Raw genomic sequence first — 18044 nt, forward strand, 5'->3', positions numbered from 1 at the left:
TTTTGAGTAGGAGACGAGGTGAGAGGATGCAACGAATCAAGGAAATGCACCTGAGGACAGAGGAAGCAAGTATTTGACAGCTATACCTTTTTTACAGTGCCTGGCTGACTGAGCAACCCTAATACCCATGGCCTGTCCAGAAACAACCCCTAGCCCCTAGCCCCTACTGAGTCTAGACACTTGTGGACATCTGAGAGGGATTGATGGGTGGTGACATGGTGAGAGCTCCATCTTACCCTCTGATATGCTTTGTGGAATGTTGGCGGTATGGCTTAAACCTGTCCAATTCTATCAGATATCCACTAGGGGCTAGGGGTTGTTTCTGGACAGGACCCCACAACCCTTCAGGTGTATGGTGGACATACAGTACGACACTTGAGGCATTGGTTGGATGTTTCATTCCATTGCTATACACACACAGCTTTTCACTGGTGTAAACGGGACACACACACAGCACCCTATCAGGCTGATCAGGCTGGTCTGGGTAGCTGGAGACCTGCTGTAAACAGTGAACTGGAGACCTGCTGTAAACAGTGAAAGGGTATATTTACATGTCTACAATTCACTACTATTCCAGCTAGTTAGATGTGCAACCACTAACCAGTAGCAATTTCAGCATGCAAATCTTTGTGGGGCAAACTCACAAAATGTTTTTTAGATGCATGTAAGCAAAGCCACTACACTACACAACACAACTCAACACTAAACAATACATTCATTTCACTATAACTGTGACAAACGGTGCCCACAAATTGTTAGGGCCTGGATAAAGCTGTCCCAACAGCAGAGCTTTCTTTTCAGCACCCTGGAGTGAATCCTTACCACTGCTACACCTGGCTATCAGCTGATCCTTGTCAGGCAGGTCATTCAGCCTCATTTGCTGCCTTTTAAAAAACATAGCTGATATGGCTGACTTGCTTATGCAAATGTGGTTTCTACTGACAGTTGAGACGTACAAACTATGGCATAAGGGAACCATGAGTGGATAAGAAGCAATCCATAATTTCGATTAAGACATTAATGAGTGAGCTAAGATAGTCGTAGTCAATATAACTATTTGTTCAGCACTATTGAAATGTACAGCAACAGAATTCCTAACACGAGCTGTTCTTACAGTATTCTCACTGTACACCAAGATAAATAAAGTGGGCACATAAGCAGACAATGAAAGCTTTCACAATATTCAATGATTGCATGTCTCTAAAACAGGCTATAGTCTACACGGGCTACCGCCAAGTCAGAACAGTAGGCTAAGTTATGAGGGGGAAAGGGACCAAATTATTAGGGTGAGGCACATGGGCTTCTAATAGCTTACTACACAACATACACTTAGTATTACTTTCTTAGCTACAGTATACCTATCTCCCTGGCATATTACATCATTTATGCAGCAGCATACAATACATTTTTGGACTCACCTTGTTGTGCTGTGCTCACTTGAGCAGGAAGGTGGTGCGGCGGTCTTTCCTGTCAACAATCTTTGTCATCAAAGTCTGGCATATGGTGCTTTCAAGAAGACTGGGAACTCTGAAAAAAAACAAGGTTGAATCATGAAGTCAGTGATCTTCAGGTCGGATGACCGTTCAAAATGTATTTTCCCACTCGGAGGTCATTTTTTGCCTAGCTCCCAGTTGTCTTGAACGCAGCAAAAGTCCTGCTGGATTGATAGCATGGCCAATGTATTCAACCTTTTCTAGTCCATGGTGTTGCATGTGAATGTTTATCTTTTTAAGCTTGGAAAAGAGACAAACCCAGACTTGGACCACACACCCTCTCCACTGAATAGCAGCCTAATGATTGCTTTTCTATGCTTGCAGTTAGCCACTGATTCCTTCCAAACCACTCATTGTTGATTTTGCGATTTCCAACATGTTGTGTAATGTTTATGTGCAATGAAGGATGAGCACTGATACGTTTTTATCTATAATGTTTCTTCGTATGACAAGGATTGAAAAGGATTTGCCAGTAGAATATCGACTTGGATCATGATGATGACTGCTTGTCTAGCTTACTAGATAAGATTTTGAATGTATGATCTTGACATGATCAGTCCAATCAAAGCTATGGTAGGTATAATGTCATTCGACGTCATTTTATCTGTGGCCAATGACCTTGAGCCTTCTTGGATGGGCACTTCTAATGTAAATCTATGGCAGCACCCAATGGGCTTGAATTTCCGAGCTCTCTCCGTAGATTTTGAGGTGAGGTATGTGTCCCCATGAGTGACAGAACACTGAGCCAATCACAGCAAAACTAGAGAACATTACCAACCCCTACTCTTCGTATTTTTCCGCTGGCTGCCCCACCACCACAGAAAGCACTGAGCTAGAGTGAAACACATGCAACCAATATACAACCAATAAAAATATTTTTTAAATTGCTCAACAGTGGGGGCTCAAAACAGCTGGGGCTCTGCTCTGTCTGCCATAATTTAATAAGATTAGCAATGGTTAGTTAAGTAACTTGGATATATCAGTCAGCGAACCATTAACAGTAACAGCAGTTCATTAATAAGTTAATACACACTAAATCTTATGCAGAAATTGACCTTACCTTATCTTGGCACTGTTGCATAGTATGAGCAGCTATTAATCAATTAATTCATAGATTCATAGAATGGATTCAGAAGGGTGACTTCCAACTTTGAAAGAGCAGGAAGTGTTGGCCGTGCACTTGACCAGGTATTCCATATTTAACCCCACCCACATTTTATCAATGAATTATCAAGTCATTTTTTGGATTTCATATGCAAAAACAAATTACATGCTATTTTTCTCATGCTCCCCATTACTCATTAGAAAACAAGGATCAAAATGTACATAGACCTTAATCTTACCTCAGGAATCTTGCTTTAATGTTGTCAATGAAATAGGCAAATTACCTTGAACGTCTAACAACATAGACACCAAAATGTTCTGTCAATCCTCCAGATCAATATTAATTCATTCACTTTGGCTTTTTTTTTAATTGAGTGCAGTATCACATGAGCTCTTTATCACTTGATGTCATTCAGAAATCAAACGCAAACCTGGTCTCAGAGCATTTCGTATTATTCTGTACGTAAATCCAAGACAACCCATTTAGTATATGTTACGAATTACAATTCGTATCATATGTTATGAATTTGCAAAACGTATAATATGTTATACATTTGTCCATGATGAGATTTGAACTCGCTACCTTTGGGTTGCGAGACATTTGTGTTATACGCCTACCCATCCACCGCCACATAACCATACCAAACGTAATGTAATACACTACATGGAACTTCTCGTTCCAAAATAATGGGTATTAATATAGAATTGGTCCCCCATTTTTCTGCTATAACAGCCCCTCTTCTGGGAAGGTTTTCCACTAGATGTTGGAACATTGCTGCGGGGACTTGCTTCCATTCAGCCACAAGACCATTAGTGAGGTCAGGCAATGTTGGGCGATTAGTCCTGGCTCGCAGTCAGCGTTTCAATTCATCCCAAAGGTGTTTGATGGGGTTGAGGTCAGGGCCCTATGCAGGCCAGTCATGTTATTTCACACCAATCTCGACAAACCTGCATGGACCTTGCTTTGTAAACGGGAGCATTGTCATGCTGAAACAAGAAAGGGCTTCCCTCAAACTGTTGCCACAAAGTTGGAAGCACAGAATTGTCTAGAATGTCATTGTATGCTGTAGCGTTAATATTTCCCTTCACTGGAACTAAGGGGCCTAGCCTGAACCTTGAAAAACAGCCCCAGACCATTAATCCTCTTTCACCAAACTTTACAGTTGGCACTATGCATGGGAGCAGGTAGCGTTCTCCTGGCATCTGCCACATCCAGATTTGTCCGTCGGACTGCCAGATGGTGAAGCGTTATTCATCACTCCACAGAATGTGTTTCCACTGCTCTGGAGTCCAATGGTAGCGAGCTTTACACTGCTTCAGCTAACGTTTGGCATTGCACATGGTGATCTTAGGCTTGTGTGTGGCTGCTCGGCCATGGAAACCCACTTCATGAAGCTCCCGATGAACAGTTCTTGTGCTGATGTTGCTTCCAGAGGCAGTTTGTAACTTGGTAGTGAGTGTTGCAAACTAGACGTTTCCACTTCACAATAACAGCACTTATAGTTAACAGCAATTACAGTTACAAATACATGGCTGTGTGCGAGATTTTATACACCTGTCAGCGACGGGTGTGGCTGAAATAGCTGAATCCACTAATTTCAAGGAGTGTCCACGTACTTTTGGCCGTGTAGTGTATCATACTAATTTGAGTGTCCTGGATTTACATTTACTAGATTACGTCTAGTCTATGAGACCAGGCTGCAAAAGCACATTAAAAAACTATTATGCATAATTATTAAAGAACCTCATTAAGGACAGTGTCTATTTTTGTTTTATTAATCATATTAAAGATACTATTTCTGTTTGAAGCATGAATTTTGCAATCACATACATTATTTTGAATATGTGTGTCCATAAAACTGTTTTCACACCATAAGATAGGGAGATACGAAATGCTAAAAGGTTACAGTACACTGTTGAGACATCCATACAAAAAAAAGAGTCTGACAGCAATATCCAGGAATTTCACAGGATCAATGTCAATGTTTTTTTTTTTTTAATATCACCTGATTTTCTCCAAATCTGTAAAGACTCCAAGCATGAGAAAGGGTTTTAAACATCGGTTTTCATTCAACTCATTTAATTCTATTGAATGTATCTATGTTCCCCATTTATATCTTAACGTGGTCACTTGAAAAAAGAAGGGAATTGTTATTAATGACTTTGTAACAGCTCCAAACACTTGTCCACTACAAGAAATGCTCACTGGTACCTCGAGTTTATAGAACGACCCATTAACAGTTTTACTCTATGTCAGTCGTTGACAGTCACCCAGTTAGCCCATGTCAGCTAATGTTTTATAGATTGCTAGGTATGTTTCTAGCGATGTTAACCTTGTAGTAGTCATGGCCCGAATCACAAGACACATGCCCAGCAGTCAATTTAGGAAGTAAACTAAAATCACAATTCAATAATCTAAAAATATAGATTTATTCCCACAACTTCTCAATAAACTCAAAGTAGAAGCTATTTATTTCAAATGTGTAGTGACTTCCTTCAATTTGAATTGAGCCCAACCCTGGTGTCCAGGGACCCTGACCTACAGGGGGCCCCCGTTGATTTTATTAGTCTCTATCACTCAGAATTACAGGAAATTAGCTTTAAAATGGCAACATTTTCTCTCCATCCCATGACAAAATCTGTAGAACGGCAAGAATTTCTTTATGCCTCATGGCACATTTTTGGAGAATTGGAGGATATTCAATTTAAAGCTGCGATTATTCCTCTCCTCTGCCAAGAGCGGGGCCACTAAAATGGTTTGTCCACGAGGTAGTGGGGCCCCACAATCACATCTCACATAGGGCCCCAAAAATGCTAGAAATGGCCCTGGTGACTGGGCTTTTTAAAAATAGAGGCGATCATTCTGAGATGGCGCACACATTGATTAATTACACCGTTTGAAATGCTGCGGTGGGGGGGCGGATGGGATCCGCGTGGGAGACAGTGACAGCATATAGGAGAAGGGAAGGAGTGGAGAGAGAGACACTGAGGAGGAGAGCGGAGATAGCAGGAGTCGGAGTGAAAAACTAGTCAAATGGAAGCAGTAATTAGTGGTCTGTGAAGTGAAAGCGAGCTGGTCCAGGCCTATCCCAGGTGTCCAATACTTAGCCCACTCAATTTAGAGTGAGAGACCTACGTGGCGGCAGCCCACCTGTTCCCAGCCCCTTCCGTCAACGTTGATGCATGTGACCATATGGACTTGCCAGGCTCATTGTCTAGGGGCGGGAAATCCCAATTATAGGCTACTTTTAGGAATTCACTCACTTAGCTGCATGGAAGAAGGCTACCTTTGTGCCACAACTGTCAAAATCAAAATCAATTCAAGTGTGACCACCTCATTTGCTCTTTTAGAAACTTTTAAAAAGTCAGTTACACCAGATAGGCCTAAATGGTAAGAAAATACATGCGATAGAGAGACTGACTAATTAGTCCTAGTTTAAATATCTCATAGCAGCATAATCATTACAGTGAGTGATGCACCAGCTTATATGTGCTCAACAACCTGCGCATATTTCTCGCTATTGTTGTTTGCGCTTTTGACGCCTTGGCAGCCCAACTAGTGTGTATACTCCAAGCCTGGGTTGGATCAAAACAAGGTGTATCTTCAGTTACTGTTTACAGCTCTATTTTTACCGACATATGAAACTCAATGGCATGGACAGATGATACTTACCCACAGTTTCAGCAGTGGAACCGGGACGCACAGAATGTGAAGATAAATCAACAGCCTGTAAGTGTGGCCAACATGGATTTTTATATAGCAAAAAATCCAGTTGACCTGTATACTTGGCATATCATAGAAGCTGTAATTCTATGTGATATTGAACACCCACACTCATTTACAGAGAAAGGTGGCTCTCTACATGCCATTGACATCACTCTCAGCATCATCAAGGGAGGCATCTTTAGCCTACAACAGCTGTGATTTGAGTATTGTCTTAATAGCTTGATGAGTCCTATCTTCTTGATGCATATCTCAGGCTCACTACTTTTATCGTTTTTAATTGGATGTTTTATCATGCATTGCTACTGTTAACTGTGTTGAGTGAGTGGGCTGATATTGCCTGCCTCTCAACAGTAGTTCATCCATGGCAGTATTAGATATGGGAGATAGATATTCTCCCTGGCTATATGCCTCCAGGAAGAGATCCTCATTACAGTCTCGTGTCTCCTTCCCAGGCTTCCCAGCAGCCCACCACCATCCTACAACAGCTCCCTGCTGCCACGTCATCTCCCACTCCTTCCACCGGGCCAGCACATGTCAAGCAGGGTGTGTATGGCAGGCAGGCTGTCAAGATCCCTTTTCAGACAGAGCCCGCCTCACTCGTTATCTGTGTGGATTGATTTCTGTGTTTGTGAATGTCACTGCAGGTGCCAGTTGGACCTAAGGGCCAGAGCTCAACCATCTATAATTACAGTCATGTTCTTTACGGCACTCCTTCTCCACCTCTAGCCTCATCATTGTCTGTCTGTTGGTCGCTCAGGCCAGGGCAGTGATTGTTTGCTCTGACAGACCTTTCTGCTCCTCTTACTTTCAACTCACTTATATTGAGGGTCATTACAGTATTGGCATTATTTCTGATATTATTCAATGAGTAGTTCGGAATTCTCTCGTTTTGACCGCGTTGTATAATGTAGTGTCATTTTGCTAAATGTTGCATCAGGCTGTCGCCAGAGTACCCTGTCAAGCAGCCAGCGGGCAAAATCTGTGTTTTCCTATTGTTGGAAGGATGTCAGACAGAGATTGAGGAATGGAGGTGATAAAACATTTAGGATGGTAGATCTGATTTTTAACTTGTGATTGGACACTATGCAGGTTGAAATGGGTTGATTGTCACTTAAAGGATAAAAGACAGCACTACAGGCATGTAGAAGAATTTAGCTTCCATGCAGGTGTGTGTGTGTGTGTGTGTGTGTGTGTGTGTGTGTGTGTGTGTGTGTGTGTGTGTGTGTGTGTGTGTGTGTGTGTGTGTGTATAACGTTGCTCTCTGCTATTCTTCAGACCTGGTGGAGCTGATGATGATCCAGAATGCCCAGATGCACCAGGTCACCATATCAGCCCTCAGATCATTTGGCTATTACCAGCACCAGCACCACCCTCCGTCTACCTCTGAGGTTCAGTCATTTGGCTATTCCCAGCCCCAACCCCACCCTCCACCCCTGAAGTACATTTACTGTTAGTCACATGTGCCAACTTATCATCCAGCCTGTCTGTGTGCAGCACACTCATCTTACATTATTAATCTGAAAACATGTGTTTCAGTAGGTAGAGACATACTTAATCTGATATGACAATCTGGAAAAGTAAACAGACCGAGGTCAGAGTGGCTCCTCACATTAGTTAATGCACCTAAAAGTTATTTTTGGAGTCTGAGAGTGAGAGTGAGGATGAGCCCCAAATGGCACCCTTTTCACTATATAGTGAACTACTAGGGAATATGGTGCCATTTGACACATGCTGTCTCTGAATAGGCTGTTTTTATCCTCCCCTCCAGGCCAGCTGTCCCCAAGGGATTTTACAGCTCCCGAGTGGTGCAGCGCTCTAAGGCACAGCATCTCAGTGCTAGATGCGTCAAACCCTGGTTTGATCCCGGGCTGTATCACAACCGGCCATGATCGGAAGTCCCATAGGGCGGCGCACAATTGGCTCAGCGTCGTCCAGGTTAGGGGAGGGTTTGGCTGGGGTAGGCCGTGATTGTAAATAAGAATTTGTTCTTAACTGACTTGCCTAGTTAAATAAGGGTTACATACTGCAGGAGGAGGAGGATCCAGAGGTGTATCATTACCAGACTACCCCGGCCTACCTGGCCTACCCAACCTGGTTGCCTCCACCCCAGCCTCACCCTAGCCTGGTCTACCACAACACTGCTGAACCCCTAGAGCTAGCACCCTACCCACACAGAGACACCATCAGGTGAATCCCAACACAACCCCATTCATAACCCCTACTGAACCCACACGTACATAGACTGATGTTGTGAAACAATGTGGGCCAGAGATAACAATGATATGTATGTGTGATGTCATCCAGGAGGGCGGTCCCACCTCCTCCCCCACCCAGCGCTACCAGGACTGTGGGGGCTGACGTCCCTCCAGCAACAGGTACACAACTGGAACACTCTGTACATCTCTGCTGTATGTCTGTATAACACATATCGCAGCACTAACGTTAACACATGGGTGTCCATAGCAGAACACCAGATAAAACAATGGGAGGGAGTTACCATAGAAATAGAATGACTCAATAATTTGTGGTACTGTACATACAGAACGTTGTTCTGGGGGATGGGAAGTCTCAAAGCCCTTATTGGGCACGTAAGGGGCCGCGTAACACTCTTCTAACATGTAGGATCTAACCATAGATGTCTTATTAAATTACTACTACTACTAATTCCTAATTCTATGGATCTAACATCCCATTAGCACCCTCTGTTAGATGATGTGAGAGTTCTGTGATGCTGGTTGGTGGAGGATCATAATGATGCTGATGAGGGTGCTGACAGTGCTGGTGATTGTGATACTGTGAGTTATAATGAGGCTGATTATACTAAACACTTGTGAAGAACGTGTTCATCAGAGGCTTTCCATGTCTCTCTTCGTCTCGTGAATGTGTAGATTACTATGAGGCTACGGAGAGAAGACCGTGACATCAAGAGCAGAAATCTACAGCATCCATTCATCATTAGCCTTATAAGATAGAGTCCTTCTAAACTCGTAGTAAACAGAAATACATTTCAGAGGCACGGGCAGTTTTGTTCTTTATAGTAGATATTCATGACATCATGTTTGTGTATCTTGCAGAAGTCGTAGAATGTTCACCGCATTTCTGTTTGTTTTTTTTTACACCTTTTTAACGTGGGTCTTTTTAGATTGTTGTTCCTTTACATGTTATTTCAAGTAAAGAAAAGGCCAAGATCGTCATCGTTCAGCATTGTTCAATGTTTTTAAGCTCACTTCCAGACTCGTACTGTAGCTCAGTTGGTGGAGCATGGCACTTTTAACACTAGGGCTGTGGGTTTGGATCCTGACACCATCCATACATAAAGGGTCTGACTGTAAGTCGGTTTGGATATATGTCTGCTAAATGGCATATTTTATCCAATATTATAGCAGTTTTGGGCCTTATTCCTACATCAATTACATAAAACACCCAGCAGGAGGCAGCATCATCTTTGTCATGACAAAGTCAGAGGGTGCATTTATTTCTATGAGCATGTGAGCTGGTTCGCAGCAGGTTGGCATTTATTGTCATGAATCTTGACCTGGAGGCAGCGCTGCAGATAGGTCACTAGCTAACACAGCCGCAAAGTCGTAAAATCAGATTTTAACTCTAACCCGAACCTTAACAATAACCACACTGCTGACCCTAATGCCTAACCCTAATCTTAAAATAAGACCAAAAAACAAATTTTTGTATTCATATCGTACATGTTTATGATATTGCCAATTTTTACTTTGCAACTGGCTCATCTAGCGGAAATCGCTCAGTTTTGCCTCCAGGGCAAGATTCATGACAATAAATGTCAAGCCGCTCGTTTATATCCATGTCTACTGGCATGTCTATCAGCATGTCACTTGTTATTTCAGTGAGTATCTGACAAGTTCATATATACACTACATGACTAAAAGTATGTGGACATCTGCTCGTTGAACATCTCATTCCAAAATCATGAGCATTAATATGACGTTGGTCCCCCCTTTGCTTCTATATCAGCCTCCACTCTTCTGGGAAGGCTTTCTACTGGATGTTGGAACATTGCTGCAGGGACTTGCTTCCATTCAGCCACGAGAGCATTAGTGAGGCCGGGCACTGATGTTGGGCGATTAGGCCTGTCTCGCAGTCCGCATTCCAATTCATTCCAAAGGTGTTCAGTGGGGTTGAGGTCAGGGCTCTGTGCATGCCAGTCAAATTCTTCCACACCGATCTCGACAAACCATTTCTGTACGGACCTCGCTTCGTGCACGGGGGCATTGTCATGCTGAAACAGGAATGGCGGCGAGCTTTACACCACTCCAGCAAACGCTTGGCATTGCGTGTGGTGATCTTAGGCTTGTGTGCGGCTGCTCGGCCATGGAAACCCATTTCGTGAAGCTCTCAATGAACAGTTCTTGTGCTGACGTTGCTTCCAGAGGCAGTTTGGAACTCGGTAGTTAGTGTTGCAACCAAGGACAGACAATTTCTACGCTCTACACGCTTCAGTACCATGACCATGTCAGCTCTCAGCTCATTTGGCTATTCCCAGCCCCAGCTCCCCCCTCCACCCTCAGTGGTCCCGTTCTGTGGCTGAGCCGTTGTTGCTCCTAGATATTTCCACTTCAAAATACCAGCACTTACAATTGACCGGGGTAGCTCTAGCAGGGCTGACATTTGCATACTGACTTGTTGGAAAGGTGGCATTCTACTGCCAATGTTTGAATATGGAGATTGCAATGGGTGTGGCTGAAATAGCAGAATCCACTAATTTGAAGGGGTGTCCACATACTTCTGTATATTTAGTGTATGTAAAAAATCTGTATATTTTTCTGCATATCCAAGCATACTCCTTGAGCTGTCTGTATCATCCAGTTGAGTTGTTATTCTTTTTAAAGAAACAAAATATGGTTCTCTGCATCTCTACTAAAATCTGGAAAGAAATGTGATTTATTCAGCACATTTCGTTATTGCTTGCTTTTCTAAGGTTTACCAATCGGCATGCCAGCTGAGACAGTTAGACAAGCTAGCTACTCTAACTTGATAGCCTGAATTGCCTTTTTGGTAGTTAGGTTCCTAATCTCCCAACCTCATAACTATCTGGGCTCGCTAAAGCAAACTTCATAAAATTGCTAGGTGGCACAGAGAAACAACAGCAAAATGAACAACAAATTATACATTTTTTATTAAACAGGACAAATCTGAGAGGGCCCCTGTGCTTCCCCCAAAAATGTAACAAGAAAACATTAGCAAGAGACTGAGTTTTGGGGCAGCAGATAGCCTAGTGGTTAGAGTGTTGGGCTAGTAACTGAAAGGTTGCTAGATCGAATCCCCGAGCTGACAAGGTAAATAATCATTTTGCCCCTAAATAGTCATTTTGCCCCTGGACAAGGCAGTTAACCCACTAGGCCGTCATTGTAAATAAGAATTTGTTCTTAACCGACTTGCCTAGTTAAATAAAAACTATTTCTCAGTGGAGAGAGCAAACAAAACAGAGACCCTTTATCTCAAGTATGTGTAGCTCATCAATCTGATGCTGTTTGTTCAAAAAGAGTATGACATGGCTGTTGCCCATAGCAAGGGAAGCTAGAGAGCATTTTGCCTCCCTTGATATTTAAAAATAATAATAATAGCCAATCAGCGTTGGTCTAAACTGAGCGAGCTCAGCTTTCCTGATGCAACAGAGGCAACATTGATAACATATATTTGTAAACCGTTGTAGGAGGAATCATGGACCAGGAATTTTGGAACAGGGAGACATAAAGGTGAGTTTCTGAGGAGGAATGAAGGCGGAGAAAGAGGATGAAGAGGTTGAAGAGAATGAGGAAAGCAGATGTTGAATTTGAATCTGAGGAAGATGGCGCTAAACATGGACATGGGGTTTCGAAGAAGCTTGGTGTCAAGTGCAAACAGAGTGAGCCATGAGCCAGACCCGAGTTCTGGAGGTAAAATGGAAGTGAATGAGGGCGAGTTAAGTGAGGTGGAAGGTGTGGTGAAGAGCTCGGAACCCGAGCCTGGCATCAATAGATAAAGAAGAATCTGGTCCAGTAGGAGTGACATTTTTGGAGAAAGTGGATCCTTGCATTTTGACGGTTCCATTTGTGGTTTCAGGGTGATTGAGAAAGGAGTTGGGTGCAGTTGAATCAGTGAAGGTAATATGTAATGGACTTGCGATATTTGTTTGTGTTTCTTCTGACCAGAGGGAGCAGGTTCTCAGTGTCATGCAACTTGGGTAAAGATCAGTGCTGGGGATCGAAAGTGTCCGGTGCGATAGAGGCCAGTTGAAGTGGCCAGAATCAGAGTAGTGCAGAAGGTGTCGTATGCTGTGGCAGTGAAGAAAGTAGAGGAGGATGGGTCAAGGGTGAGGGAAGTAAATCACAGAAAATAGATGTTGTGGTGGCAGCTGCAGAGAAGTATTTGGGTATACGAGATCTGACGTCAGAAGAGTTACAGGGGGTGTTGAGTGGTGGTGTCCAGTCCTCCCAGGCTGTTGGTATGGTTCAGGAGCAGATCGGGTCAAAGAAGTGGAACGGGGCAGTGGGTTTTTAATGAGTGTAGGTGGCAGCTGCAGGGAAGTACCTGGGTGTATGAGATTTTACTGCAGAAGAGTTATAAGATGTTCTGAGGTTTTTAACTTGTATGAAATAGTGGTATACAGTGCCTTGCGAAAGTATTCGGCCCCCTTGAACTTTGCGACATTTCAGGCTTCAAACATAAAGATATAAAACTGTATTTTTTTGTGAAGAATCAACAACAAGTGGGACACAATCATGAAGTGGAACGACATTTATTGGATATTTCAAACTTTTTTAACAAATCAAAAACTGAAAAATTGGGCGTGCAAAATTATTCAGACCCCTTTACTTTCAGTGCAGCAAACTCTCTCCAGAAGTTCAGTGAGGATCTCTGAATGATCCAATGTTGACCTAAATGACTAATGATGATAAATACAATCCACCTGCGTGTAATCAAGTCTCCGTATAAATGCACCTGCACTGTGATAGTCTCAGAGGTCCGTTAAAAGCGCAGAGAGCATCATGAAGAACAAGGAACACACCAGGCAGGTCCGAGATACTGTTGTGAAGAAGTTTAAAGCCGGATTTGGATACAAAAAGATTTCCCAAGCTTTAAACATCCCAAGGAGCACTGTGCAAGTGATAATATTGAAATGGAAGGAGTATCAGACCACTGCAAATCTACCAAGACCTGGCCGTCCCTCTAAACTTTCAGCTCATACAAGGAGAAGACTGATCAGAGATGCAGCCAAGAGGCCCATGATCACTCTGGATGAACTGCAGAGATCTACAGCTGAGGTGGGAGACTCTGTCCATAGGACAACAATCAGTCGTATATTGCACAAATCTGGCCTTTATGGAAGAGTGGCAAGAAGAAAGCCATTTCTTAAAGATATCCATAAAAAGTGTTGTTTAAAGTTTGCCACAAGCCACCTGGGAGACACACCAAACATGTGGAAGAAGGTGCTCTGGTCAGATGAAACCAAAATTTAACTTTTTGGCAACAATGCAATACGTTATGTTTGGCGTAAAAGCAACACAGCTGAACACACCATCCCCACTGTCAAACATGGTGGTGGCAGCATCATGGTTTGGGCCTGCTTTTCTTCAGCAGGGACAGGGAAGATGGTTAAAATTGATGGGAAGATGGATGGAGCCAAATACAGAACCATTCTGGAAGAAAACCTGATGGAGTCTGCAAAAGACCTGAGACTGGGATGGAGATTTGTCTTCCAACAAGACAATGATCCAAAACATAAAGCAAAATCTACAATGGAATGGTTCAAAAATAAACATATCCAGGTGTTAGAATGGCCAAGTCAAAGTCCAGACCTGAATCCAATCGAGAATCTGTGGAAAGAACTGAAAACTGCTGTTCACAAATGCTCTCCATCCAACCTCACTGAGCTCGAGCTGTTTTGCAAGGAGGAATGGGAAAATATTTCAGTCTCTCGATGTGCAAACTGATAGAGACATACCCCAAGCAACTTACAGCTGTAATCGCAGCAAAAGGTGGCGCTACAAAGTATTAACTTAAGGGGGCTGAATAATTTTGCACGCCCAATTTTTCAGTTTTTGATTTGTTAAAAAAGTTTGAAATATCCAATAAATGTCGTTCCACTTCATGATTGTGTCCCACTTGTTGTTGATTCTTCACAAAAAATACAGTTTTACATCTTTATGTTTGAAGCCTGAAATGCGTCAAAAGGTCGCAAAGTTCAAGGGGGCCGAATACTTTCGCAAGGCACTGTATGTGTAGGGTTGGTTGGTGGTGCAATTTTCTCTTTTTTCCCCTTCCTTTTTATTTTTGTATCACAAATGGAACGCGATTGAACACACAGTAAGTGGCGGCATGCACAAACAAAATGTGCAAATACCTTGATACCAAAGAAGAAGAAAAAGATGGTTCTGACTCACCCCCCAAAAAGTGTCAAGGGAAGCCAGTTTGGATTTGGCATCACACCAATCACATCACATCAGAAACCAAATGTCATTGACAGAAAAAAAACTTGATTTGTTGCTTCTCTCTATGTCAATGTCCTCCGGTGTTTAGCTAGCTAGCTAAAATCAGCCTTTCCTATATCAGCTATGGATGGAGATAGGAATTTGGACTTGTGGTTTTACTTAATTCTCCATACTGGCCAATCATTATAATGGCGATTCTGATCCAACCATAAATTCATACATTGTGCCCCTGGCCTGAGAGGATGGAAGTTCAACATGTAGCTAGATGTAGTATGCTAATGTTAACTAGATGGCCTGGCGCATCGTTGTCAATGAAAGGAAGTTAGGCTAGGAAGCAAGCATTTTAGACAGGTAGCCTATGACAATAAAAACTAAAAGTGTGTACTGTATGACAGTCAGACTATTTAGGCAACATGAAAGAGGAGGGTGGCATTGGCGTTTCTCTACATGTAGGGTCAGTCAACATGTGTTTTTCTACTTGCATGCACACACAGAAATCAGTAACATGGACAGCCACATCATATTTAGCTTACGTTGATTGAACTAAATTGTTTTTTTGGTATATGTTAGTTGTCACTATATTAGAGGATAGGGGATTAGAGGATGAAGTTGAAATGGTGCTGCAATATTGGAGGCAGCTCCTGTTTTCTTTTCGACTTGTGGTACCTCCATTGTTCTAAATCAATAGCTGTTTAGTAGTCCGAAGATGTTGGAAAAACCGGGAGGACTAGAAAACAGCAACTATGGAAACTCAAAAATTGGGGGAAAAAACACTGGTAGGACATGACTGGACAAGACGAACTGGCAAAAGTCAAAAAGAAAATGCAGGTACACAGTAAATACACAGGAGATATTAGGGACAAATGGGGGTGGAGACAAGCACAAGACAGGTGAAATAGATCAGGGTGTGACATAAGTGCTTTTGAGAGCCTATTGATAGGTCAGAAGAGAATAGAACACATGTTTGGACAGGCGTTCACAGTGACTCTTCATTCTACAGTACTTCACCACGGTATGACCTCCCATGACCCCCTGGGGGTTTAAATGTAATGTGATGAGTCCACAGGGGGGTTAGAAGGCAGGAGATCAAAAGCAAACTGACTCCATGGACCCTGAAGGTGATGAAAAATACAAGGAAATGTGGGGTCGGTCTTGAAATGGCAGACGATACAGCACATACTGGTAATTCACAAAATGGATGGATGGATCAATTCAATCAAGCTAGAGTTACACAATATTGATATCTGTGCTAGAATGCATGTACACTTACTGGATGGAGTAGGAGACATGGGATGAGGGCTATCTGATGGACTGAGACTTGGGGGAGTCTGTGTTGTGTAGAGATTTTCCACATGAACTTCACTCTCCGTGTCAACTGACATTCCTTGGCTACTGGAGGGGAGTTTCATGACTTGGCAGCGTCTATGGTGGATTCTGTCTCGGCCTGTTTGGGGTGTGGCTGTGGCAGATAGGGTTTAGGGGGGTGGTAGAGGGGGGTAATATTCTAGATATGGGGGAAAGGAAGCAGAACAGATGAACCAAAGCTCTGATTAAAAAGTGAGGGATTAAGAGCTCAGAGGAGAAGAACAGGCAGATACGGCTGTCTCTCTGGCTCTGTCTCTCCAGTGATAGCAATGTTTACCCTGCTAATAATACCTAGACCCCTACACAGAGCCATACTAGACCCCATAACAGAGAGACAAGGGGTGGGCTGAAAAAAAGGATAGAGAGAGGGACAGATGGAGAGAAAGACCAAAAGAAAGGGAAGTGGGAGAAAATGAACAATCTCAGTTGGAGAAATTGTGAGTTGGAAGGAGAGTAAACATGAAGGGACAGGGGAGAGAAAGTAGTAGAGAGGTCACAGTTTGTGGGTCGAGACTGGAACAGTGTGTCCTGGGCAGAGAGCCGGTAGAGATATTAGCCTACTGGGGGAAACACAATAAAGAGAGATGACAGGGACAAATAAAAAACAGAAATACCTTCTTTACATAAGTATTCAGACCCGTTGCTATGAGACTTGAAATTGAGCTCAGGTGCATCCTGTTTCCATTGAGCATCCTTGAGATGTTTCTACAACTTGATTGGAGTCCACCTGTAGTATATTCCATTGATTGGACATGATTTGGAAAAGCACACACCTGTCTATATAAGGTCCCACAGTTGACAGTGCATGTTAGAGCAAAAACCAAGCCATGAGGTCGAAGGAATTGTCCGTAAAGCTCCGAGACAGGATTATGTTGAGGCACAGATCTGGGGAATGTTACCAAAAAGTTTCTGCAGCATTAAAGGTCCTCAGGAAGACAGTGGCCTCCATCATTCTTAAATAGAAGAAGTTTAGAGCCACCAAGACTCTTCCTAGCTGGCCACCCGGCCAAACTGAGCAATCGGGGGAGAAGGGCCTTAGTCAGGGAGGTGACCAAGAACCCGATGGTCACTCTGACAGAGCTAGAGAGTTCCTCTGTGGAGATGGGAGAACCTTCTAGAAGGACAACCATCTCTGCAGCACTCCACCAATCAGGCCTTTATGGTAGAGTGGCCAGACGGAAGCCACTCCTCAGTAAAAGGCACATGACAGCCCACTTGAAGTTTGCCAAAAGATATCTAAAGGACTCTCAGACCATGAGAAACAAGATTCTCCAGTCTGATGAAACCAAAATTGAACTCTTTGGCCTGAATGCCAAGCGTCACGTCTGGAGGAAACCTGGCACCCTCCCTACGGTGAAGCATGGTGGTGGCAGCATCATGCTGTGAGGGTGTTTTTCAGCGGCAGGGACTGGGAGACTAGTCAGGATCGAGGGAAAGATAAACGGAGCAAAGTACAGAGAGATCCGTGATGAAAACCTGCTCCAGAGCGCTCAGGACCTCAGACTGGGGCGAAGGTTCACCTTCCAACAGTACAACGGCTCTAAGCACACAGCCAAGACAATGCAGGAATGACTTCGGGACAAGTCTCTGAATGCAGGTATGCTAAGCTTGTAACATCATACTCAAGAAGACTCAAGGCTGTAATCACTGCCAAAGGGGCTTCAACAAAGTACTGAATAAAGGGTCTTAATACTTATGTAATGTAAATGTAATATTTCTAAAATATTTCTAAAAACATGTTCTTGCTTTTCATTATGGGGTATTGTGTGTAGATTGATGAGGGGGGGAAACAATTTAATACATTTTATTATGAGGCTGTAACTTAACAAAAATGTGGAAAAAGTCAAGAGAAAGAGATGAGAGATGTCCAGCTCAGTCAGTCTACAAGTTTCCATCTTTACGGTAAGATGT

General features: G+C 43.1%; 1 protein-coding gene and 1 long non-coding RNA gene across 2 annotated transcripts; one reads left to right on the forward strand and one right to left on the reverse strand.

Annotated features, from left to right (window-relative positions):
• Nucleotides 1-218: 218 nt before the first annotated feature.
• LOC149979368 (uncharacterized) lies at nt 219-17365 on the reverse strand. Its single transcript, XR_016485238.1, has 3 exons — nt 16748-17365; nt 1419-1527; nt 219-524 (listed from the first exon to the last, which is right to left on the reverse strand). It is a non-coding gene; the product is annotated as an uncharacterized LOC149979368 (long non-coding RNA).
• On the forward strand, nt 6247-9244 carry LOC149979369 (proline-rich protein 29-like). The gene is made up of 6 exons (XM_090191530.1): nt 6247-6327; nt 6777-6867; nt 7600-7712; nt 8354-8511; nt 8629-8699; nt 9213-9244. The coding sequence occupies exons 1-6, from the start codon at nt 6247-6249 to the stop codon at nt 9242-9244; spliced, it is 546 nt and encodes a 181-aa protein (XP_090047656.1).
• Nucleotides 17366-18044: the final 679 nt, after the last annotated feature.

This window comes from Oncorhynchus mykiss, chromosome 12 (genome assembly GCF_057628025.1).
Source record: "Oncorhynchus mykiss isolate SJ-2025 chromosome 12, ASM5762802v1, whole genome shotgun sequence".
Lineage (NCBI taxonomy): Eukaryota > Metazoa > Chordata > Actinopteri > Salmoniformes > Salmonidae > Oncorhynchus > Oncorhynchus mykiss.